The sequence below is a fragment of the Nuphar pumila genome, chromosome 4, assembly GCF_984573655.1.
Source record: "Nuphar pumila chromosome 4, dmNupPumi1.hap1.1, whole genome shotgun sequence".
Lineage (NCBI taxonomy): Eukaryota > Viridiplantae > Streptophyta > Magnoliopsida > Nymphaeales > Nymphaeaceae > Nuphar > Nuphar pumila.
Window position 1 is genome coordinate 25,442,789 of NC_143252.1, and position 24,422 is coordinate 25,467,210.

At 41.7% G+C, this 24,422-nt stretch overlaps 1 protein-coding gene across 2 annotated transcripts in view; it reads right to left on the reverse strand.

Moving 5' to 3' along the window:
* LOC149839690 (calcium-transporting ATPase 1, endoplasmic reticulum-type-like) overlaps positions 1 to 23,047 on the reverse strand; it is a 36,360-nt gene extending 13,313 nt beyond the window's left edge. The window contains exons 1-7 of one of the 2 annotated variants that reach the window (XM_090002751.1): positions 21,254 to 23,032; positions 21,044 to 21,137; positions 20,797 to 20,918; positions 15,478 to 15,756; positions 14,985 to 15,368; positions 14,592 to 14,701; positions 14,095 to 14,428 (exon numbers count right to left, since the gene is read on the reverse strand). In XM_090002751.1, the coding sequence (XP_089858877.1) occupies positions 14,224 to 14,428; positions 14,592 to 14,701; positions 14,985 to 15,368; positions 15,478 to 15,756; positions 20,797 to 20,918; positions 21,044 to 21,137; positions 21,254 to 22,660 (2,601 nt within the window). In that variant the 5' untranslated portion in view covers positions 22,661 to 23,032 and the 3' untranslated portion in view covers positions 14,095 to 14,223. Of the gene's footprint in view, positions 1 to 14,094; positions 14,429 to 14,591; positions 14,702 to 14,984; positions 15,369 to 15,477; positions 15,757 to 20,796; positions 20,919 to 21,043; positions 21,138 to 21,253 lie in introns of those variants that run through there. The other variant, XM_090002750.1, reaches the window with a different exon arrangement.
* Positions 23,048 to 24,422: the final 1,375 nt, after the last annotated feature.

The following is a 24,422-nucleotide window of genomic DNA, read 5'->3' on the forward strand; positions in this document are numbered from 1 at the left end:
AAAACCCTTGGGGAAAAAAATGATTCGGGTCGGATCTGGACCCGACCCGAGGCCACCGCCTCTCTGTGCCTATTAATGGCAACAAGGCAAAGGGGGGAGGTTTCTCGAAACCTCCTTCCCCTCTGCTCTCCCATTCTCTCTCTCCCCCCGACCCCCTCTCGTCCCCGACTCTGCCTCTCTCATTTCTGTTCGCCGGAGAGCCCCCAACAACCCACCGCCATCGGCGACCTCCCGTCCGACAACCCTCAGGTCACCACCCCTAACCTCTGTCGTCTTCTCTTGTTGACGGAATTGGCGTAGGCCACCCTACCTCCAAGTACGCGCCGCCTCTTTTTCTTCTCTTCTGTCTTCTTTCTTCTTCTCCTTTTCAGTCGGCAGACCGGCAAGGACGACGCCCCCCGCCGCCTGTGTCCGACTGGTTGGCACGGGCTTTTGCCCTTGCCTCTCGCCTTTCAGAGAGCCGACAGGGGGCGACGCCCCCCTGCCGCCTGTTTTTGATCGGTCGACAGGGGTCTCCAGCCTTTGCCTCTCTCACGTCTCTGCTGCGCAGGGAGGGGGTTGAGTCGCCTCCCTGCTACCCTAAATCGCAGGAGAGGGGCAAAACCCCCCTCCCTACGACTCCTTTTAAGCAAGGGAGGAGTCGAGCCCCTCCCTGCGCCGTGTTTTGAAAGTGAGGGGTTGTGCACCCTCCAACGATAGGGAAGGGGCCGAGCCCCCTCCCTGCACCCTAAGTTTGGCAAGGGAGGGGCCGAGCCCCCTCCTTGCGCCTTCTTCTCCTTCTAGTAGGCAGGGGTGTTGCCCTGCCTCTACTAAGTTCGGCAGGCAGGGGTAAAGCCCTTTGCCTCCCCCTTTGTGCTAACGGGTAGGGGCTTGGACCCTGCCTCTTTGCTCTTCCGACAGGCAAGGCGAAGCCCCTGCCTCCCTCGTTGCCTTCATTAGGCAAGGGTGCAACCCCCGTGCCTCTCTGTTTTTCGCGTTTAGTAGGTTCGCAGGGGCACGATGCCCCTGCCTCTGCGTCTTTCACGTCAGGACAGCGGCAATGCCCCTGTCCTCGCTACCTTTGCGATTCAGATAGCATGTTGACGTCTCGCTTTTGCAGCTCGTACGACGGATCCCGCTCGCGTCCCGCGTCTCGAGCCGTCAATCGCTTACACCCGCAGATGCCAGCAAGCTCGCAACTCCCCGAGTTATGGAAAGATTGCACGGAGGACTTGGACAATTGAATTGAGTTCAATCAACTAAAAAGGACAATTAAATAAATATATATGCATATATATATATACAAGTACGCATTTAACTCAAGGACGCAATTTCGCGATCCTTGTCCTTTACTTCTGTCATGTCTTTACTTTGCCATCGCGCTCTGTGCCCAGGCTCCTGCTTTTGTAAATGTTTCGTTATTGCCTTGTCATTGCAGATGACGCTCAAGTTTTCGCTCATTGCATGTTCTATAAAAGGCATTCTTGTGGAGAACGCAAGAGGCATTTACCACTCTCCCTCTTGCGGCAAGAGTTGACTCGGGAGCTTAACGATACATCCTCGTCTAAGGAGAGGGATCCCCAACAGGGATCCTGGCTTTTCGAGTGAGCAGTCCTGCAAAGTAGACTTGAGAATTTAGGGAGCTGCACAAAAGCATTAAAGACTGCCCAAATCGAAGTATTTAGAAGGATGTGATTGGCTGATTTTGTTCGTCTATTCGACATATCTCGGGTAACCCCGAATTGGGGCTTGAGTAAACTTCTTAGCGGGGGTTCTGTTGAGAAACCTATATCCCGTTCATCGAGGCCGGTATCGAGTCATGCGAGGTATGTAGATACCACGATAGCGGATGAGATTCTAAAAAATCACATGTCAAATATTGGCACAAGTTGTTGGTTGTTTCAAAAGATAAATAATATCAAAAGTAAAGTTTGAGAAACATTACATCTTTGTGAAACACTTTTGTTGAGGCTCCTATTGAGGAACTATACCCCTTTCATCCTAAAATACTTGTAGTCGTGCACTACACGCTAGTACTGCGATGATCGGATGAGACGGTCGTACGACCTCGAACAGTGCTAAATGCATAATGCTATAAACATATAAAAATGGGATCGCCTTCACAGGTAAGATGCTCATTTGGTCAAAAGACCAGAGCATATAGAATGAGTCGTCAGTTAATTTACTCTTGACGCACTCATTCGCTTCTTGTAGTCTGTCAAGGGAGAGGACAGAACAGTACACACTCCAATGAAAAGGTTGTTAATAACCACCCCACGGGCAAAGATCCAACCTCCACAGTCATTGGAGTTAGGGAAAGGGACTACCAGACATTATCATAGGTGATAGATCCTATAGACTTTTGCAGAAGTTGGATACATCTGTTGCCAAGTACCTGCCTTTGGGGAATCCTCTCTCGGCTAAAGTCGTTCCCTTAGGAGCAGACTCAACTAGCTATTCGGGTTATTGAAAAAACATAGAATAACAGACGCTCGAACTAGTCTCAGTTGTTTTTACGATTTGTCTGCGCGTATCCGCAGGCCAGTAATATCGAAAATAAGTTTGTTCACACTGGTTGATGGGTCATAAGACTTGCTAGTTGTGTAGTAGTTCACAGCTTACGATCAAATGAATTGTCATGTTGCGTTTAACAATTGCAAATGCTAACTTACTTTGAACTGCTTACCTGCTTTGAACTGTTTACCTGTTGATCTGCTTTAAACTGCATAGCATGCTGAATTAAATGCTCTTAATTTAGTTTCTTGTAGTCTCTCTTGTGCACCTAGTTTTTTTCCGAAACTAACTCATTCTATGGGTACAGGTGATGATTAGGTACACCATGGGCGATGGCGCGATGGCTTCAAGATTTCATTTTCCTGCTCTTAGCTCGCGTCCTGGATGTTTTTGGGTTTTGTCACGAATTTTCCTTTGGATATCCGAATTTTGTACAATTTGGAAACTTCTTTAAATAAAAGTGACTTTTTCAAGTGTTTTGCAAGTATCACGTATAGTGAGTTTTGGTTTTTTTAGCTAACGTGCCCAAAGTTGTCAGCTTGCCTTTCAAAATTCAACAAAAGAATTATCTTTCGCTGATTACATAAATAAACTCTAAAATGAAAGAGATTTTTTTCTAGTCTCTTGCCTGTTTTCTAAAAGATTCGCAAGTTTGAAATTTTAGGGCGTTACAAATTGGTATCAGAGCTAAGGTTAGCAAGGATTCTTGACCATTGAGCATTCGCATCGTGCTGTGAGTATATAATTTCTCTTGCTTTGTAGCTCTATTTTGCATTGTTAAGCTAAGTGGCTTGACACGTTCTACTTATGTACCAGCATTGCTGGGTTTTTGTAAACTACTCATGTTACACATGAATAGTACGGATGTTTTTAGCTTCTATCTCGAGCTTCCTGAAATTTTTGAACTTTGGTATCCCTTGTCTACTTCAAGGATGGTAAAGAACTCGAACGAAGATTCTGCTGACGAATGGTCAGAACAGCGGAATTTCGTGATGGATTCCCTAAGTACCCTGGCAGAGGCTATGCGAGACCAGGTTCGTTCCCAAAGAGATCAAGCGCCTTTTCCAGAACCGAGTCAGCGTAACGCAGTGACGTATGAGAAATTTTTGAAGCTTGACCCCCCCGACCTCCGCCGGTAAGCCCGACCCAAATATGGCCGAGAAATGGGTGAATGAGGTGGAACGAGTGTTTGAGGTCTTGTCAGTCCCCAATGACAAGAAGACGTTATACGGGACCTTCAAGCTGAAGGACAATGCCGGCAGCTCGTGGGACATAGCCCGAGGTGTGCATTTTCCGCGAATTTCACTGATTCCTTGGAAAGCATTCAGAAAAGCTTTCTTGGAGAACTACTTCTCTCCTCATGCGAGGGAGAAGAAGAAAGTGAAGTTCTTGGAACTCAACAAAGGCAATTCGAGTTTGACGGATTACATCACCAAATTACAGAGTTTAGAGCCTTATTGCTGCAACTTATTCGCGGCTGATCGCGAGCGGGCAGGAAAGTTTATTCGGGAGCTAAAAGAGGGGCTCATGTATCGGGTCCTAACTAGTATGCCCACGACCTTCTCTACGGCAATTGTTGCCGCCACCCTCCTGAGTGAAGCCTGGGAGCACTCTAAAAGTACTCAGAGCAGGAAGCCAGCCGCTGCGGATGGTGAGCCGAAGACACCATCCGACGGCTCAAGCAAATGGTTGTTCTTTCCCATAAAGATCGAAGGAGAAAAGAAACAATTTCCTCCTTCGAAGCGTCAGCGGCCTCAGGGCAACCCTCCAGCTAGGCAGCAGGCTGGCAATGTATGCCCCAGATGCCGACAATCTCACATTGGGCAGGCGTGCCCGCTCAAGACAGGCGGGATGCCTGTACTGTTGCAAGATAGGTCACTACCTCCACGAATGTCGCAAAAAGGCGATTGATGACCTCAGGCAAAACAGCGGAGCACCTCTGCTCCCTCGGCCACCGCAGCAGCAGCAGCAGCATCAGTCGCCGCAACCGCAGTCGAGCGATCAGAAGAAAGCACCGAGACGCGTCTACACCGCCAAGGTCGAGCAATTGACCAAGGGCAACCTAAGGTACCCTTTTTGTCGCTAACCAAGCGACCCTTATGTTTTTTTATTGTGGTGTCACACACTCTTTTATTTCAGTAAATTTTGCCGAGTTTTTGCACATGCCTGTAAAACCCTTGCATAATACCCTTGAAGTGTATAACCCGATTGGAAAAAACACAATTTGTGCAGCCTACGTACCAGAGTTGGACGTAGTCTTGGCAGATCGGCATTTACCGGCTTGTGCTATCCTACTAGATATGACGAAATTTGACGTCATCCTAGGCATGGATTGGTTGCACAAGTATCATGCTAAGATCTTCTACCAAGATAGTAGGATTGTCTTATCTCTACCAGGAATGCCCAAGGTGAAATTCAAGATCGTGAAACTCGTTCGGGCGAGCAAGTTAATTTCGTCGCTAAAGGCGCAGAACTAGCTGAGGAATGGATGCACTGCCTTCTTGGTCAGTGTCATTCAGTCTGAGCTGATGCGAGTCCCGATCGGAGACTTAGAGGTGGTTCAAGATTTTTCAGACGTCTTTCCAGAGGAGCTGCCAGGACTTCCCCCGCCGTGTGAGGTGCAGTTCAGCATCGAGTTGCTGTCGAGTACTGCGCTAATTTCAAAGGCTCCATATCAGATGGCGCCAGCAGAGCTCGAAGAGCTCAAGAAGCAGTTGCAGGAGTTGATGGATCAGGGATTCATTCGCCCCAGCGTCTCGTCATGGGGAGCTTTTGTCTTGTTCGTGAAAAAGAAGGACGGATCATTGCGGTTGTGCATCGACTATCGGATGCTCAACTAGGCAACAATAAAGAATAAGTACCCGTTGTCACGCATCGAGGATCTGTTCAACCAGTTGCAGAGGGCTAAGATCTTTTCAAAAATCGACCTTAGATCTGGGTACCATCAGCTCAAAATTAAGGGAGATGATATCTTCAAGACAGCCTTCTGAACTAGATACAGGCATTACGAATTTACGATCATGCCCTTCGAACTCACTAATGCTCCTGCAGCCTTCATGAACTTCATGAACAGGGTATTCAAACCCTTCTTGGACACCTTCGTGATTGTGTCCATCGATGACATCTTGGTGTATTCAGACAGTTGGGAGCAACATCGGGAGCACTTGAGAGTTATTCTCGAAACCTTGCGAAAGGAGGGTTTGTTTGCTAAGTACTCCAAGTGAGAGTTTTGGCTCGAGATCATGTTTTTAGGACATGTCATCTCCAAGAAAGGTGTGTCTGTGGATCCAACGAAGGTGGAGGTTGTACTCAGTTGGCAGCAAGGTTTTAAAACCCGTGACTGGGGACTCGACTCGTTCTTTATTGACTCGTGACTCGGCGGGTCAACTCAGTGACTTGGACCGGGTTTTGTTAACTTTTGATTTTAAAAGAAAAACAATTTATAATTTGTCTCAACCCATGTTTTTCAGTAAACAAGAGATCCTTGGGTTGTGTTAAGGCATGTAATCATTGAAACTGGGAGAGAGATGTGACTCTTTCTTAGGTTGCTTTTGAACTGATAACAATTGGCATCAACTAAATTAGCTTGGTTTTTGCTTGTATTACTTCCTGGGTTTGTCATTTTCTAGTTAAACCATTCATAGAGAGCAGTAGCATTGAAAAATGCATAGGCTGATCGCTGCCAGACTATCTCACAGGAATATTCCCAACTTACCAGTTACCCTTGTCTCACGCCCCCTTATACAGTATTCTTAATGAAAAATTGAACAATGGCATGCCATGTGTCCTTTTTGTTGTCCATGTGACCATATATAAATGTACATCCTTGACAAATGAACAAAGGTCATTAAAAGCAACTAATGTTGTAGCAAAAAACTCTAGGATAGCCTGCTAAATAGCCTTCAAAATTCTTTTTTAGACAAAGGACTATGGAGTAAGTTGAAGAATAACGATGGTGTAAGTTGAAAAATATGAAATTAAGTGGCATGACAAAATTTCTCAAAAGAGATGCAACATATAAAATCCTGGTTGTTCACTCCCAAACAGAGCTAAAACTCTTTTCCCTATGAACACTGTCTCCTAATGTTGTTTCTTATGAATTAGCGGGATTTTTGTATTTTGATGGTTTTGTGCATTGTCAAGCAATCAAGAACTTATGTGAAGCTCTGTTGACATTTGTCTTATTGGTAGAAATTTATGGAAACGTTACGAATCCTCTCTTGAGTGACTTCTAGCTACTGGCTACCACAAGGCCAATTACCAGTTTCCAACATATACTTAGTTCCTTAATTTTATGCTTCTGATAATACATGATGAATATTATAGTTGATTATGCTATGATAGTGATACCTACTACTTGTTACAAAGTTAACACACACAGGGAAGATCCAAGAGCACACATACCACAAATCCAATGAGCACATCAGTCCACCAAATCAGCCAACACAAGGACCACTAAGGACACACTCACAAGAGACCCTAAGGGTTTGTCTGATTGCTTGTCCAAGATTGGACAGACCCTTAGAACATAACAGACAAAACATATGTTCTGTCTGTAACAACCGTACTTCGTCCCATGTTTGTTTCAACTCAAATAAAAAAACAAATTTCAAATATCCCAGAACTCGCCCGAGTCAGGCCGAGTCAAGCCCGAGTCTTGGCAAGCCGAGTTTGCCTTGCCGGGTTGACTCGTTGGAGGGCCGAGCCAAGCCGAGTCAACGAGTTGACTCGGCGAGTTTTAAAACCATGGTTTGCAGCAGTCGAGGAATGTTCGTGACATGAAGAGTTTTTTTGGATTAGCTGGGTATTATCGGAGATTTATCCAGGACTTTTCTAAGATTTCTCTACCCATGACGAAGCTCCTAAAGAAAGAAGTTAAGTTCGTGTGGGACGACAAGTGCGAAAGTAGTTTTCAAATGTTAAAGAAACGTCTTACGACTGCTCCTATTTTGGCCTTACCTTCAGGTCAAGGTGGCTTCGTGATCTACACCGACGCTGTCGGGACAGGCTTGGGTTGTGTCCTAATGCAGAATGATAAAGTGATCGCCTATGGATCGCGCCAACTTAAAATTCATGAGAAGAATTATCTGACTCGTGATTTGGAGTTCGCAGCGGTGGTCTTCGCATTGAAGATATGACGACACTATTTGTACGAAAGCGGTTCGAGGCTTTTACAGATCACAAAAGCCTAAAATACTTGTTCTCACAGAAAGAGTTAAATATGAGGCAACGACGTTGGTTGGAATTCCTCAAGGATTACAACTTCACCCTGTCCTACCACCGAGGAAAGGCGAACATCGTGGTCGACGCCCTGAGCCACAAGTCTCCTAGCGTTTCCATTAACCTGTTATTCGCTGGGTGAAAGTTGATCGAGGATATGGTATCGTGGGAACCATTTGCGGTCACTCAAAATTCGATCAGTCTTTCCAGCATGATAGCTCAACCTGAGCTATTGTCCAAGATCTTTGTCAGACAGAAGATCGATGCGCAGTATGAAAAGCTGAAGGCTCTAGCGCAGCGAGCCGATACCCCCTTCCGTCTGAGTGAGGAAGGAAGTGTATGGCATAAGGATCACCTCTGGGTACCAGAAGATCCTAATTTGAGAGAAGAGATTCTCGCAGAAGCTCACAAGTCCAAGTATACGATTCACCTTGGCGGCACAAAGATGTTTAAAGATTTGCAGCACAGATATTGGTAGAGCGGAATGAAGCGAGACGTAACCGAGTACGTCTCAAAGTGCTTGACTTGCCAACAGATTAAGATCGAGCACCAGCGACCAGGCGGAGTGATGCAGCAGATAGAGATTCCACAATGGAAGTGGGAGGACATCACAATGGACTTCATCGTCGGTTTGTCGAGAATGCGGAGGAAACACGATGCGATTTGGGTGATCGTGGATCGACTCACTAAATCGGCACATTTCCTCTCTATCCGCCTCAATCAGTCACTGGACAGCTTGTTGGACCTCTATGTCCGGGAGATTGTAGATTGCACGGTGTTCCTGTGTCAATCATCTACAATCGTGATCTGAGGTTCACCTCAAGGTTTTGGGGCAGTTGGCCTTAGGCATGAAACTGAATTTCAGCACTGCCTTCCACCCTAGACAGACGGACAATGTAATACCCGTGATTTTTATCAAATAAATAAACTTGAAATTTATGTCCTTAAGGTGGTACCAGGATATTTTTATTGTTTTATGTGTTTAATACGTATTTGGATCTCGGATATCTTGTTTGGAACTTCAATGTCAAAACCCTAATATGCTATTCGAATCGTAGATATCGGACCACAAACCTATTATGTGGATACCTAATAGTAAATTTCAATCTCTTGTTTCGGATCTCTGATATTGGATCCTCAATATCAGGGTCATATTGGATACTGGATCTAGGAAGAACTCAGTGGATCCGTGAAGTTTAAATTAGACGTTAATGAGAATATTTCTTGATCAGATCTATAACACTTTAGAGGGATCTGAAGTAGCACAGGCGATGGTTGGATCCACATTTGGATCTTGGACATCGAAGAGGTAAATAGGGTGGAATCCAATCAAAAATTTTATGTGTGGATCCATACTGGCTTTGTTTGGATCCATGTATCTTAATTCGGATCCATAGTGAGAAGAAAACTTCGGATCCTTAGATCTAGATTTCTTAAAGGTTTCATGAGCAAGATGGATCTTGGATCCATAGTAAATTATGGGGGGATCCATAACAAGGTCATTGCACCCAAATAAAAATTTAATTGGGGTTACATTCGAAAATTTAAAATATAATACTTTAACACCTAAGAAAGAGATCTGGATCCATGAACGGATACGGATAAGTCAAGTAAGGATCTACAAAGGAACCATATATATATATATATATATATATATATATGTATATATATATATATATATAACTATATAAATATATATATAATATAAAATAAATATAACGCGTGGATCCGTAGTTGGATCTATTTGGATCTGACCTTCAGATCCACTCTGCAAAGCTGTTTCGGATCCACATCGTTTGAAAGTCACTGATCCAACACGTAGTTGGATCCTGGGTATCGGACCTGGACCCAAGCCCCGCCCCACATACGTAAAAAAAATGATATGTTAAAGGGTTCAGCCGCTACAGGGCTGAACACGATAATGGAAAGATGGGGGAGGCGTTAGGGTTCAAAACCCTAACACTGTGCGAAATTGAAAGGGGGGTATGCGCAGCGGCCAGGAGGAGACTCCTCCCTTTTCGGGCACCCCTCTACAAAAGGGAACCCCGAACCCCTTCTCTCCCACCTTCTCGCTCTTCCTCCCACTGTAGCTCGCTCTCTTCTCCTCAACCTCTCATCTCATCCCTCTCTCTCGTTTTCATGCATGACTGCAAGACCACCAGCGTCGACGACCTTCCAACCGCGACAGCCTCCTCCTCCTCGCCGAAATAGGTAGGATTTCCTGTTTCTTTTCTTAAGGGTTCCCATATGTCGAGCGATGTGTGTGTGGGTTACCGTGAATAGCAAAACAAAATTTTTGTTTTGGGGGTTTTTTATTCTGGCCATGTGGTTGTCGGAAATACTCAGCGAAACGGAGGGGGACTTGGGGGTTGTTGTGCCAAAAAACCCCAAATTGACAGATTTGGGGATTTCAGATCGATGATTAAGGCAATGGAGGGGTGATTTTGTTTCGGATTTCTGCATTGAAGGGGGTTTCTTAAGGGTAGCAGGGAGGGGTATTTTGTATGATTCCTGTTAGATGGTCGGAAACCCCAAATCTCTGATTTGGGGGTTCCGACTGTCAATGGTATAAGGGGGCCCGGTAGTAGTCAGAGGGGTAGACCGAAACCCCAAATCGACAGACTTGGGGGGGGGGGTCAGTATGCTGTTAAGAAGGGATGGTCGGGAATCCCAAATTGGCAGACTTGGGGATTCCGACTGCTGAAAATAAAAGTAAAAATAAATACAATAAGATTATGGTCGAACTGAAGGGTTAGAGTTTGAGCTTGGTCGCCAATGGGCATGTTGCGTGCTATTCTTTCTGTTATTTGTATCAGTTTCTGAATGGATTTTCCCTGTTAAGGTACCGTTTGGATTATGCGAATTGCTACTAAGCTCTGTTATCAACTGATGACCTATTAAGTTCTGTTTGTTTCTTTGTATAACGTGATTGACTGAATTGTTGTTTATTGATGCTTCTACGTCACATTATTGACATTCCGGTGGTAAGCATTACTAGTTTACTGGAAGGTAATGGTTTAATTAAGAAACTTTACCAGGATTTATGATCACTTAAACCAAGTTAACTTGGCACACTCAGTTGGTCACTCCAATATTAGGTAACTACTGAAAACAGTAAAATATAACGGATTGTTCTTGGTTTGTCTGATTGTTCTTCGGTCTGTATTTTTTTTAGCTGCTGACGTAAATTTCAGAATGTTTAATTATAAGTTTCATATAAAAGAATGCTTCCGATGCAGAAAGGAATTTGACTATTAGTTAAAACTGCATTACCATAAAGCTTTATGAAGTTGTTATTAAATCTAGACAAAAGATTAGATATCACAGCAGGTCATTCGAAACAAACCCCAAATCCTGTGTACTGAGATGTTTGAATGTTCAGATTCATGTGTTGGAGCATATTCAGGATTGCTGGTATAAAAAAATGTGGTTGCTAATCCAGGCTTAGTGGTTCTCTTGTTAAATTTCAAATTTTGTTACGTCATGTATATATAGGAATAAGGTGCGGATGTGTGAACCCCAAAGTGAGTAACAGTGATATCTCCTTGTGCATTCCTAAGAATCTAATCATATGATTAGTCGCATGGTTCATTTAATGTTAGTCAAGATAATTAAATATTTAAATAAATCTTAATAAAGATGAAATGTCCATCTTGCACCAAACTGGAATTGTAATTATAGTCTTCCAGATACAATTTGTTGCAAAACTTAAAATCTACTAAAGTGAAACTATTGAGCTTGTTTGTGTTGTCGATCAATGTGTCTTGAAAATAATGGGATTCAAACACATATTGTAAGTGATGTTCCTATTATGAAGTACTACAACTGAAGATCATGATGTAGTTAATTAGTCATCTAACATGTAGCTAATTTTCATTTGATCTTGTCGTATTGACAATCATGTAGGTGTGATTTTTCTTGACTGATTGGGTTAGCCGGTGTCATGGAGATGCAATAAATCATGCAAAATATGTTATCATGCAAATACTAGAAAGTTGATGTTTCATTTAACATGAACATGCATATTGGACAGGTTTGTTCACGTGCACACACACTCAAAAGGAATATGCATTGACATGGATACGTGTGTATGGATATAGGAAATACACATGACAAAAATGCATATGATATGGGGAATTGCATGCTTATGATTGACTTTGTTTTGCATGGGTGCATGTGCATTTGGCACATTAGTCTGATGTTATATAACATATCACTTTGGTTTTGTTGTGTGATGCATTGATGGCCTAATGGATCATCACCATCCCGGAGAGTTGTGGACTTAGTTGTTTTTCTTATATTTTTATTGCATCACTTAAACCACACATGTTGGTATTGCACATTACTACACTCTTCTAGTTGTCCTCCTGGGCTGGAGTCCCGAAAGGATTCTCGCAGAGGCGTATGCGAGTTTTTGCCTTTACTTTTGCATATTATGTTGCAAACTTAAAGAATTGACTTTAATAAAAATATAAGAAATAAGAACAGTGTAATATATATTCTGAGATCTTCCATCTGGAGAATGGATATCTTAGAGATCCGGTCTTGGTGAGAGTGTGAGAATACAAAAACTCTGTGTGCTGAAATTTTGTCTCATAAACCCGATATTAAGGTTTTTTCTCCTGGTCATGGTTTTAGAGAGAGTCCACCACTTTACCTAGAGGTGGCGTGTTTGACTCAGTTGTTGTTTTTTGTACCAAGAAAGTGACACTTGTAGGCGTGAGGTGTCCCTTGTGTCCTCGATATTAGATGTGGAGGTCTAATGTTCCGAAGGTGATTCGATCAAGGGCTAAGTTAGAATCCAGTAATAAAATACAAATTGTGTACTAAGTTACCCTGGAAACCTAACTTGACATCGAGAATTGTACTCGTTGGGTGTATCTGCAGGCAATGGTAATTAAAAAGATGAACTTAAAGTTGTATGCATTTAATAAAGCATGCATATGGAAAGAAAAACTTTTATGAAAGATAATAAAGTGTTCATGCATTGCACATAAATTATGCATATTCATGTTATGCATTAGAAAATGCATATGTTATTTGTTCCCTTAATTGTTATATGTTTGGTGGATGCATGATGTTTAACTTCTAATGCATGTTAAATGCCCAATTATACTTGAATTGTAATTTGTGGTATTGATTAAAGTGTCTAATAGATGCACCATGTTGTATGAATGCTTGCCTGAATTATGTAATTGTCATAATTGCATTCCTCTAAATCATTACATGAATTTATATCTATGGTTATGGGATATTTATATGTTGCTAACGATGTTACCTGTCAATTGGCATCTGATACATTATTGACTATCGTAGCGTAAATCTTTACTTATTCTTGTATATACTGAAAATCACACATGACACCCGTACCACATACTTGACACATGATATACCTGAAAGAAAAATTACAATAATTCCTACTTAGACAGTTGTAGTCTAATTCCTATAAATTTATCATTTTTCAAGTATGAATATAGTATATGAGCGGCTGCGGGCTGAGGTTTCAATCGAGATTTTGGATTTATTGTTCCAGGGATGGTTCGAGAAACTCTGATGTTAATTTTCATTGATATTGAAATGAAATAAATGATTTTGATTTGCTTCCCACTTTGATGTTCTGGAATGCTTAACCTTATAGTATGACTTGTTTCCGCTGTTTCAAAAAGAAAAAAAAATCCTCAAAATTTCGGGTTAAGATTTCGGGGCATTACAGTTATGGTATCAGAGCATGGGAACACTAAATCAAAGATCACGGTCGTGTCACACCCTGGAAGCGCTCTATAAGTATAAATCTTTCAATTGTTATAATGATAGCATTATATTTTCTTGTATAAAACTAGTTGTGTATACTCATAGATCTATTAAAATGTTTTGACATGGTGTGTAACTTCGTGTAATGTTGAAATGTATTAGACGTATATAACCCTATCGGATATAATTTTATGTGTGTAAAATATATACTAGACACATAAATAATATTGCATGTTAGATGCCAATATTATGGTACTGTCGAAACTATATAGGAATCTGAGGTCACTATACGAGAAAAGTACATACTTGAAAAATTAGCAGAACAAAGTTAGACGGTACCACATGTGAGAATCATAATATTTTCAGCAAATTCAAACAGCAAAGTTAGCAGGATAAGATTTCACAGGTTGAACAGGAACCTGGTAAATACTCACACAAAAAAGATTAGCTAGTTAACTAAAAATCAGATATGCTTGATGAATGTTTGAATAATATATGAAACAAGATTCCATTAATAGAAAATAGTCCAGACAATATCCAGTCTCAAAATTGAACAGCAATTACAAAATGAAGAATGGATCTAGGAATAGTAAGGCCTTGATGATAGGAACAAATGAAAGTTTATTTTTCTTTTAAGTTTTCTGAATATAGAGAAAAACGATCAACCAACTGTATATGGTTGAATAAAAAATTTCATTTCTCATATTGTACTTGATCTCATGATAAATTTACTGAACAGTGAAGTGTTTCAAGGTGAGGCTAGTCACTAACGGTGTGTTTGATGCCCTGGACAAAAGCCACACAAAAGTCGAACCCCATCCCCTGTCTTTCTGCATTGCAAATTGGGGACAATCCCGCCACAGGGACCACTTTGTCCCTGAGTGGATTTGTTTCATGATGCAAATGCACCCTAAGGGATTCATTCCTGACTATGGATTGCCTGCTACTGAACATTGAACTCCTACTGCCAAGAAATGAAAAAAATCAGTCCCACTGCCAAGATTAACTCCTCTTGTGCACTCACAATTATCACTGCTATTGTTCAAAGAGATCATTCTAATTTAATCAGGTTAAGGTACAAAAGTAGCTTAGAAAATGAAAAAGCATTGAAAAGAGAAGAAAAAAACCTGATAAATGCTTTCATGTTGTCGTAGATGGATCGGCCTTCACCAACCGCTGCAACTATAGTACTAAAGTTATCATCTGCTAACACCATGTCAGAGGCTTCCTTAGCGACCTAGATAAAAGACAAGCCACGCAGAATGTACAATGATCAGCCTAAGGAACAAGTTGCTGAAATTCTACATTCATGTAATGCTACCTACAGATTACAGTAAAATATGAGGTAAGAGACTCCACAATTATTCAGAGGAAAAGATCAAGACCAAAATAAAGAAGCAGATTGCAGCCACAAATGGGTGAGTTTTTTCGAAGTAGGCATTAAATGGAAAAAAGAAATTAACTCAAGCAATATGCAGATGAGATCAATCTTATCCAAATCACCACGAAAGCAAGCATACCTCAGTGCCAGCTATTCCCATTGCAATACCAATATCTGCCAATTTCAAAGCAGGTGCATCGTTCACACCATCACCAGTCATTGCAACCACTTCCCCATCAGACTTCAGCAATCGCACTATCTCTTGCTTGTGTATGGGTTCAGCCCTAGAGAAAAGAAGTCCACCACTTTGCCTCAATATGTTCAAGCGCTTTTCATTGGGATAAGCCATGAACTCTCTTCCTGTAACGCTCTTCCTAGAAATGTCTTCATCTGGGCTGAAAATGCTAATTTCACGGCATATGGCTTCAGCTGTATGCTTGTTGTCTCCTGTAATTACCATAACCCTGATACCAGCACCTCTGCAGCCCTCAATTGCTTTATGCACTTCTTGACGAGGAGGGTCCTATAAAAAGTTTGAAAACAAAAAAAAGACCAAATACCTCAAATTAGTTCTCCACATTGTGGCTGACACACATAAATGCAGGTCTGAATTGATTTACTGCATTCCTCACCCTTAGCCCAGCTAGCCCAACAAAAATTAGATCAGTTTCAATGGCTGGATAGTTAGAAGGATCAAGCAAAATCTTGTGAGCTGAATGGTTCTCGCCATCATATGTTGCAAAGTCAGACAACTCTTCCTTGTATGCAAAGCCTAAACATCGCAGTGCACTTGAGGACATGTCATGAAGAGTTGACAAAATTAGTTTCCTTGTGTCATCATCCAGCCCTGTGACTGAACCATCAAGTAACTGAATATAGGAACTTCTCTCCAATAAATTTTCTACAGCTCCCTGCCATAATAAACATGTCATTCGTAAAAGCTGTACAAAATAAAGAGCTAAACAACAAATAGATTCTAACCAACGAAAACAAGATTACTGAAAGATGCATGATGAAATGACAGGGAACTACAGGCTAGAAAAAATAAAATATCTACTTAACGACATCCAATAGAAACCCTTAGGTCAGAAGTAAAAAGAAACAAAAAAACAAGGAAAAAAAGAGAGCACTATCCTAGCCAAAGACGTGGCAGACCTTCCCAAGTCTCCCCAGAATGTGCACACCAAACAATAACACAATCTGGCCTTCCACATGATGGAAACACCAGAATAAAATCTAGGACTACAGATTCAAACTGGATAAAACATAACCACCGAAAGGTCCCATTATCAGGTTGGCAGTGGCTTGCAAAAAAAAATGATTCAGATAACAATAAATGGCTGGATCCAGAAATCCAAGCATCTTAAAACATCTTCAAAACTATAGTGCTAAGCATAAATTAAGAATTCTCCCATCTTGCTGGGAGAGTGATCAGAGTTCAATTCAGCAGCAATACATGAAGCACAAATTGGCAATGAAAAATGTCATTGGAGTGACAGGAACCAGCTAGTAAGGTCTATACTGGAACCAAAACCCTTAACTCGGTCGAATGTTCTCATTCTATGTTGATAATGCACCTGGTGGCCTGATTGTCAATTGTCAACTGCTGAAATTACTGGAAAATAGGGACGTGTGGAGTGCCCAATTTCCAGAAGGCAATCAGGATTCTTGACTTGGTTGTGATAAATGAATAGGCTAGAGCCAGATTCCTCCTCGAAGGGAGTTGGGAGGTGGGAGGTCCTTGCAAAAAAGAGCAGAATGTGGATGGTTGACATAAATCCAAGTTATCTGTACGGATGACGACCAAAGGTTGTCCAGTTATTATGGAGATGATGCATTGTCAAGGTCATATCATTGAACTAGTAAATGTTAAAGTCACAAGGATGTCAAATGGTTGGCATGCAGAGTTACTTATGCTGTTTGACTGGACTAAACTTCTCAACCACCAGTAGAAGAAGGACTTTATACTTGATTCTCCAATTAAAGTTAAATAAAGAAGAACCATTCCCATTGTTGAGTTTCTTCCCCTCCTTTTTCCTTTTCTCTCTCCCACTCCTTTGCTGGGTAAGCTAGGGAGATGCTGACTATTCCAATTTCGTTCCAGATTAGCTTAATAAAAACTGTAAGTGCTGCTCTTATTTTCTTCTATTAGATAAGATCGGATGGGCCAGGGTTTTGACCCCCAGCCTGACACATCCTTTGACCGGCCAGGTCTGACTAGGCTGCAGCCCATCCATTTTGTGGGCTGGGACTGGCTGATCTATTGCCCATCCCTAATTACAGTGTGAAGGTTCATCAAGAGAACAATGGAACAGGAAATAGTAGTAGGTAACAATCTTGTAAGAAGCATACTATAATATGTACTGGAAAGGTCTAACACTTTGTTTGGGAGTTGCCGTTGGTGAGTTTGAGGAATTGGAGAAGTGAAAGCCCTCAATTCCTGGAATTTTTATTTTGCTTTTGAGCGCAAATACAGAGTAACCACTGAAACTACCTGCTCAACTCTCCTCTGCCCCGATGGCTTTCTCCCAAACAACCATATATTAGAGGAGTTTGAATGAACTCCAATCCAAATCATTGATTCCTACCACAACTATTGGTTTTCAAACAATGCCTAAGATGTAGGGGGTGTTTGGATGACGCACTTTAAAACTTGGCTTTCTGAAAACCTAGTTTTGTAATCTAGTTTTTTGGAATCCTAAGGACCTGGTTTTGCTGTTTGGATGACAGTCAACCTGGTCTAGCATTGTGTAACTTTTTACCAAAATAACTTATAATATTCATTTTTTCAGCAAGCATGATAATTTTTTAAAAGCTTCAACACATTTTAGCTTTTTATGTATCATTTTTAATAAATAAATTCTTTATTATAAATGAATTTTCATTTATAAAAGAGTCTAACAGGTGGAGAGATAAACAGATAGCAAACTACAATTCTGTTTGATTAAAGTAAGAGCACATGAAAAATACCAAAATGGCTAAATCCCTATCTAAGTGTTACATTCATCAAAAAGCATTAAATACTACTAACAAAAAATAAAAAACCATATAACTACAAAATGTGAACTAGTTATTTAAAAAATTATTTGTATTACACAAAGAAAACCTCTTAATTTTAAATTATTAAAAAGCACAATGCAAACATCATGAAACCGAAATTTTTCATTGTGATGAAACATTAAATTAGTAAAAAAATAGCCCCCAAAATATAACACGAGCATAGATATAGATATTAATATGCATAAAACATAAATATAAATCAGAACATATCATAAAAAAATGCGGCAATATGTATATGCTAAAAAATAACATATATCAATAAGATACATATGATATAAGAATCTAGCTGTTTCTGGCCGGAAAACGGCCACAATGCTCATTTTTAAAAGAAAAAGAAACTAAAAAATATGGCCTTTTTTTTGGCCAAACTGGCCAGAAAACGGCCAGGATGATACTTTTGATTGAGTTTTGACATCTAAAGATGCTATCCTGGCTGTTTTTGGCCGGGAGATGGCTGGAAAATGTCCACCAATGCTAGGTTTAAACGGAAAAAAAAAAGGAATTCTTTTGGAAAATTTCCAGTCACCTACTGGCCGGAAAACGGCCAGGACAGTACTGTCCGACCACATCCCCACCGTCAACTGACCAGAGTATGGCTGGAAGGCAGGGTATAGTCTTGGAAAGACGGTGGTGTGGGGTATGAGTTTTAAGGTGAGAAAGGGTCATTGGGTGAAGGTGGGGTGGAATGCCCCCGAAAAAAACGGTTTTGTTTGGAAAGGTGGGGTGGACTGCCCCCGAGAAACCCAATTTTGTTTGGAAAAAAGAAGGGGAATGCCGATTTTGTAAGCAAAACCTGGTTTTAAAAAAAATAGGTTTTGATGGCAACCAAACATGCAATGAAACCTTGTTTTGATGCTTAAACCGGGTTAACACCCAAAACATGGTTTTAAACCAGGTTTTGTGTGTCCGCCAAACGCCACCATAGACTTATTGTATCTTATTTTACCATAATGTTAAAAAAATGAAAGATAAGAATACTATTCATTAAAGAACTTAGAATGTATATAATGAATCTCTATTTGACACAAAATAAAATAAGCATACATAAAAAAAAAGCATAACTAATTACAAGATAAATAGAATATGAATAAATATGTAAGAAAATAAATAGCAACATCAACAATGAAGAGTTCTTTTGGACTAATGGTTGGGGTAGATTTGTGCCCTAAATCCTCCACACCTCTTTTTTATACTTAAAATATTTTGGACAAAATTGGATTTGATTAAAGTCGACCGAGTCCATTTGGAAAAAAAAATAGGCCCAGGAACACTTGATCACACCTGACACAGTCGCCGACATGCCACACCAATGTTGTACCATGTTGATGCTACTGCTTTGGCAATTTAGGAGTTTCTGTGTGACACAGCTTGAGTTTCAACTGTGATCAAGCAATAATGGTGCTTTCTTATTGTTTCTGGAAAAGAAATTCAAGGGAAACATTTAGCATGGGCTGTTGCAAAGGAAGGAGCTACTAGTTTGCATGGGTCGTGAACTCCTGATCTATTTGCAAGATTTTATATTGAAGAACTTTGGCTATCAAAAGGCTAGATTACTATAAAATGATCCACTTGGGTTCATTTGAATCCCCAAGTGTTTTGGTTTTGTAGAGACTCTTGGAGACACGTCAAACATAACCATGCATGTGAACTCAAAGTTTCTACTAGTAGAAATGTTTGAATTCATGAACTTGGCTGGATTTATTCAATTTATATGCCCAAATCTTTCTTTGACTATAGTGGATTGAGACATGCCCAACTGAAACAAACTATACATAAAACTTTTCAAAGAAACAACTTAACAAAGTTTTGAAATGGCAATATCTTATAAAAGCAAAAATAAATTTTGATAATAGTTTTGTTTATTGTTTCTCATTCAGGTTATACTATTGAATTACTTCATTTGTATCTACTAATAAATCCTTTCCAAAGCACTAAGTTTTTTGTTTTTTGAAGAACAAAGCAGTAAGATATTCACAGCACTGATTGTCCCATCTAAAAGGTTCTTGAAGTCTATTTATAGAGTAACTGCAAGTGACTCCACATAGACTATGTAATTTGTTATCTTCTTTTCAGTCCTTGTGGTTTCAAGTCACATGAGTACCAAACCAAACCACCAATCTTTCTGCTACATTTCTCATAGCCTCATTCAACAATACAATACATAATCGAGCATGCACAGTATGTCACTAAATACAACCTTCCCCAGGATCAGCTATATTCATTTGGTGCCAATAAAGAAATGATAGACTAGGAATACATGTCCAATAGCAAGCTTAGAGCATCACAGTACTCTAATAATCATATCACACACACAATTCCTGAGGAAAAGCTACAAAACAATGACTAAAAAAATAACAAGGGTTTATGATATTAAAAAGAAGGGATAAAATCAAAATATAAACACACAGGGGACTATGTTTAAAGGCTTACTTACACTATGTGAATTTGACAATCATATGAAGCATGGCAAACATGGACAACAATATAAGTGGAGAAATATGAGTGCCTATAAATGGCGCAATGTGATTGTGATACCAATTAAACAAAGCATAAGAAAATTAGCTACGTAGGAACTCCTAGGTCGTAAGAGTACATCTGCCAAATGGGAAAATTTTCCATTGGGATACCACTTAGGTTTTAATCATTTTCCTAAGATCAAAGCTCCTCCAGACTATTTTACCTGGTTTTCCTAAACCAAAACTTTTCCATGCATTTTTCTTAACTTTCCTGGTAAGGGGTTCTCCATAGTTGGAAAAAGTGTGCTAGGAATCAAACAGTCCCACAAAAGTATCTCATAAGGGTTCTAGTTCAAACTATAACAGAGACAAAACCCAACAACAACATCAAAGAAAATAAATAAAGAATCGCAAGGCAATACTCATTTCCATTACCTTCACCAGTAAAGAGTTCTTTCCTGATCTTGATTTCACAATGACTCCCATGGATTTACGTGTTCGATCAAACTCAAGGGTCGCTATCCGAGGTTCTTGTTGGCTCCACCACTTGCAGCAACCTAATAAAACACAAACAAAAAGAAAACAGAATGAACAATCATAACTAATGGAAGGTGTTTTACAATGCATGACAGACAGTAGGAAATCTAAAGCAATGCCAACTTTAACCGACCAAAATCTGTACCTAAGGTAACTTCAGTTGCATCCAAACGTGAATTACTTCTCAAAGAACTTATTTTGCTGGTCCCTGGAGGAAGGCCCATCCTCTCCACAAGAACCTGAAACCAAATTGCAATGAGGCATCGTTACAATTCTATAATCCAAAACAAAATCACTAATTCCTGCACAAAATAATAACAAAGAACAGTAATCACTACTACAAACACGGTCTCACCTTAAGAGCGGCCTCTGTGGGCATACCGTTTGCTGAAAACTGATTTCCGGTCTTGGCAATTCCCGCATCGTTGCATAGAGCAGCGATCTTTGCAATCATCTGAAGATTAGGATCCATTTCGCCCACAGGCCAATCCAGAATCGTCCCGTCCGAAGGGTCATATGTAGTTCCTTCCACCTTGAATGTCCTGATCGAGTCAGGAACTCGCCCCATCGCCACCAACTTCGCGACCGAGTTCTGGTTCGTCGTCAAAGTGCCCGTCTTGTCGGAGCAGATCACGGTAGTGCACCCCAGAGTCTCGACGCTGGGCAGCTTCCGAACCAGGGCGTTCTTCTGCGCCATCTTCCGCGTCCCGAGCGCGAGGCACGTCGTGATCACGGCCGGCAGCCCCTCCGGGATCGCCGCCACCGCGAGCGCCACTGCAATCTCGAAGTAGTACGTGCACTTCTCGAACGAGAACTTGAAGTTGGCGGGCCAGCCATTGACGTACTCCCAGGTGAAGAAGTACTTGACGTTGATGAGCCAGACGAGCGCACAGACGACGCCGATGATCGCCGTGAGCGCCTCGCCGAACTCGTTGAGCTTCTTCTTGAGCGGGGTGTCCTCCTCGCTCTGCGACGCCTCGTGGATCTGGGAATGCACCTTCCCGATCTCGGTGTTCATCCCCGTCTGCGTCACGACACAGATGCAGCAGCCATTGACGACGGTGGTGCCGGAGAAGACCATGCACTCCTTGCCCTGGATGTCGGCGTCCTCCTCGACGGGATGGTGCGTCTTGTTCACTGTGATGCTCTCGCCGGTGAGCGACCCCTGCTCCACCCGAACCGTCGAGCTGATCAGGCGCAGGATCCTCATGTCCGCCGGGACCTTGTCGCCGACGCGGAGCTCGACGATGTCGCCGGGGACGAGTTCTCGGGCGGGGAGGTTGGGGACGAAGTCGCCCTCGCGCCTCGCCACAGCGGTCTCCGACTGGATGCGCTTGAGGGCCTCGAGCGCCTTCTCGGCGTTGCTCTCCTGCCACACCCCGACGACGGCGTTGGCGATGAGGATGAGGAAGATGACAAGCGGCTCCACGAACGCCGTGACGCCCATCTCGCCCCCCTCGTCTCCGTCGTACCACGCCAGCACGAACGAAACGACGGCGGCGACCAGCAGGATCCGCACCAGCGTATCCTCGAACTGGTCCAGGAGCAGGCGCCACACCGAGGGCCCGTCGTGGCGCTCGAGCTCGTTGGGGCCGTAGATCGCCCGGCGGCAGTCCGCCTCACCCCAGGACAGACCCTGCTCGGCGCTCACCTTGTAGTGCGCCTCGCACTCGGCCTCCTCCCTCGCCCACGCCGGGAATGGATCGCCACCTGCCGGCCCCGGCGGGCTTGGCTTCCCCTCGTCCTGCCCGCCTTTCCCCATCAGTCACGGCAAGGCCGCAACAACCAAATCCTAACGGATTTCCGGCAAATGCGAAAGCAGAGGAGTTCCGGTACAAAGGTCTCCGATTGGCGATGAATCGATCCGAGAGAAAAGAATAAAAAGGAGTTATCTTCTTTCTTTTCTTCTCCTTTACTTTCCTTTCTCCACTCTGGCACTCTGGAGGAGAGAAGGGAGAGTGAAACTGTGAAAGGAGAGAGAGAGAGAGAGAGAGAGAGATATGTAGACGATTGGATTGGTCAGATTATGGCGTGGGCCGATTTGTTTACGGGAGTGGGGAGTTTGTTGAAGCTTTGAGGAAGCTGCCGGGAGGCATCCTTCCAACAAAGTCGCCCAAGCTCATAAAATAAAACTGTGACCCTTGGTCCTTGCTTCCCATTCTCTTCTTCCCTTTTTTATTTCAATGACTGGGAGGTGTGGGACAATGGAGTTACGTTTGCTTCGATGCATGATTGTTGATGACGGTGCCATTCAGGGATTGACGGTGCCATTCAGGGATTAGAGTTTGTTGAAAATAACTAAGCAAAGGGTAACGGGGCAGGTGCAGTGCAGAGTTGTACTGAATAGAAAATGCATAGAAGGTAGAAATATGCATTGGTTTCAATCGTGACTTACCATGACAGTATATCACACGGTGACAGCCCCAGTGGATCAAAGGATGTTGCTTTCAAAATTTTAGTTAATGATATCCTTCCAAGACTTTTTCATAAGTAAACGTTTGAACACATGAGATAGGTTCAGGATTACCTCAAGTGATTCCAACCAAGTAGGGTGACTTAGACCAGTGAATGTCTAGGTGTCGATGAATGAGTCTGAGTACTGCTTTTTGCTATGATGTTTAATGATTCAACACAAAATATTATCAAATTGAGGGCCACAAGAACTTATTCTTTCATTAATAAGGTTTTATTGTAATGTGCACATGAAATCGCAATATGCTTCATAACACAAAATGTTAAGATTAAAAAAAAATTATGTTTTTTTTAAAGTGATAGTTAGTATGGGACTACTATGAACAAAGTAACATAAACTATATTGAATGCGCATTTTATAAATGTGCTTGATCAGCTTTCCTTAGGCAGCTGCGCATGAGGTAGTGCACAGTATCAATAAAATGATTCAACACATGAAAAAGTATTGGTACGCTGCCTATAATCATTAGGCTGGCTAAACTGGACCGTTTGACACATTGAGGGTTTGCAAAAAAAATTTATGCCCATGATAAGTGCATTGTGGAACCATAGTTACCGGAGTAAAAAGTGGGTGAGAGAAGCGATATGTGGAATGTGAAAAGAAAAGCAACCTTTGAGCATAAAGCATTTAGGAAGCAAGTATGCAGTAACAGAATATATATATATATATATATATATATATATATATATATATATATATATATATATATATATATATATAAAGAGAGAGAGATTATTATTTACTTCACTATATTTTTAAATCTCTTGCCAGAAAAAATGCTTATTATATGTAGCTTTTGCAGTAAACATTATGATTTCATATTAGATGAACAAAGCTTACCATAAAATTTCTTATGCTTCAGAGAAGCGCATGGTTTCACACTTCCAAAGTGAGTTCTTTTGCAAAAGCAAGCTTCTAAGTTTCTTTAAAGCTTTTTAGTAACTATGATTAGGACACTTAAACTGACTTATGGCTCAAGCCAGCCAAATTATGAGATGCGTAGATGTCCAAATCAAGGGCCAACATACTACCTTATTGCTGAAAATTGGAA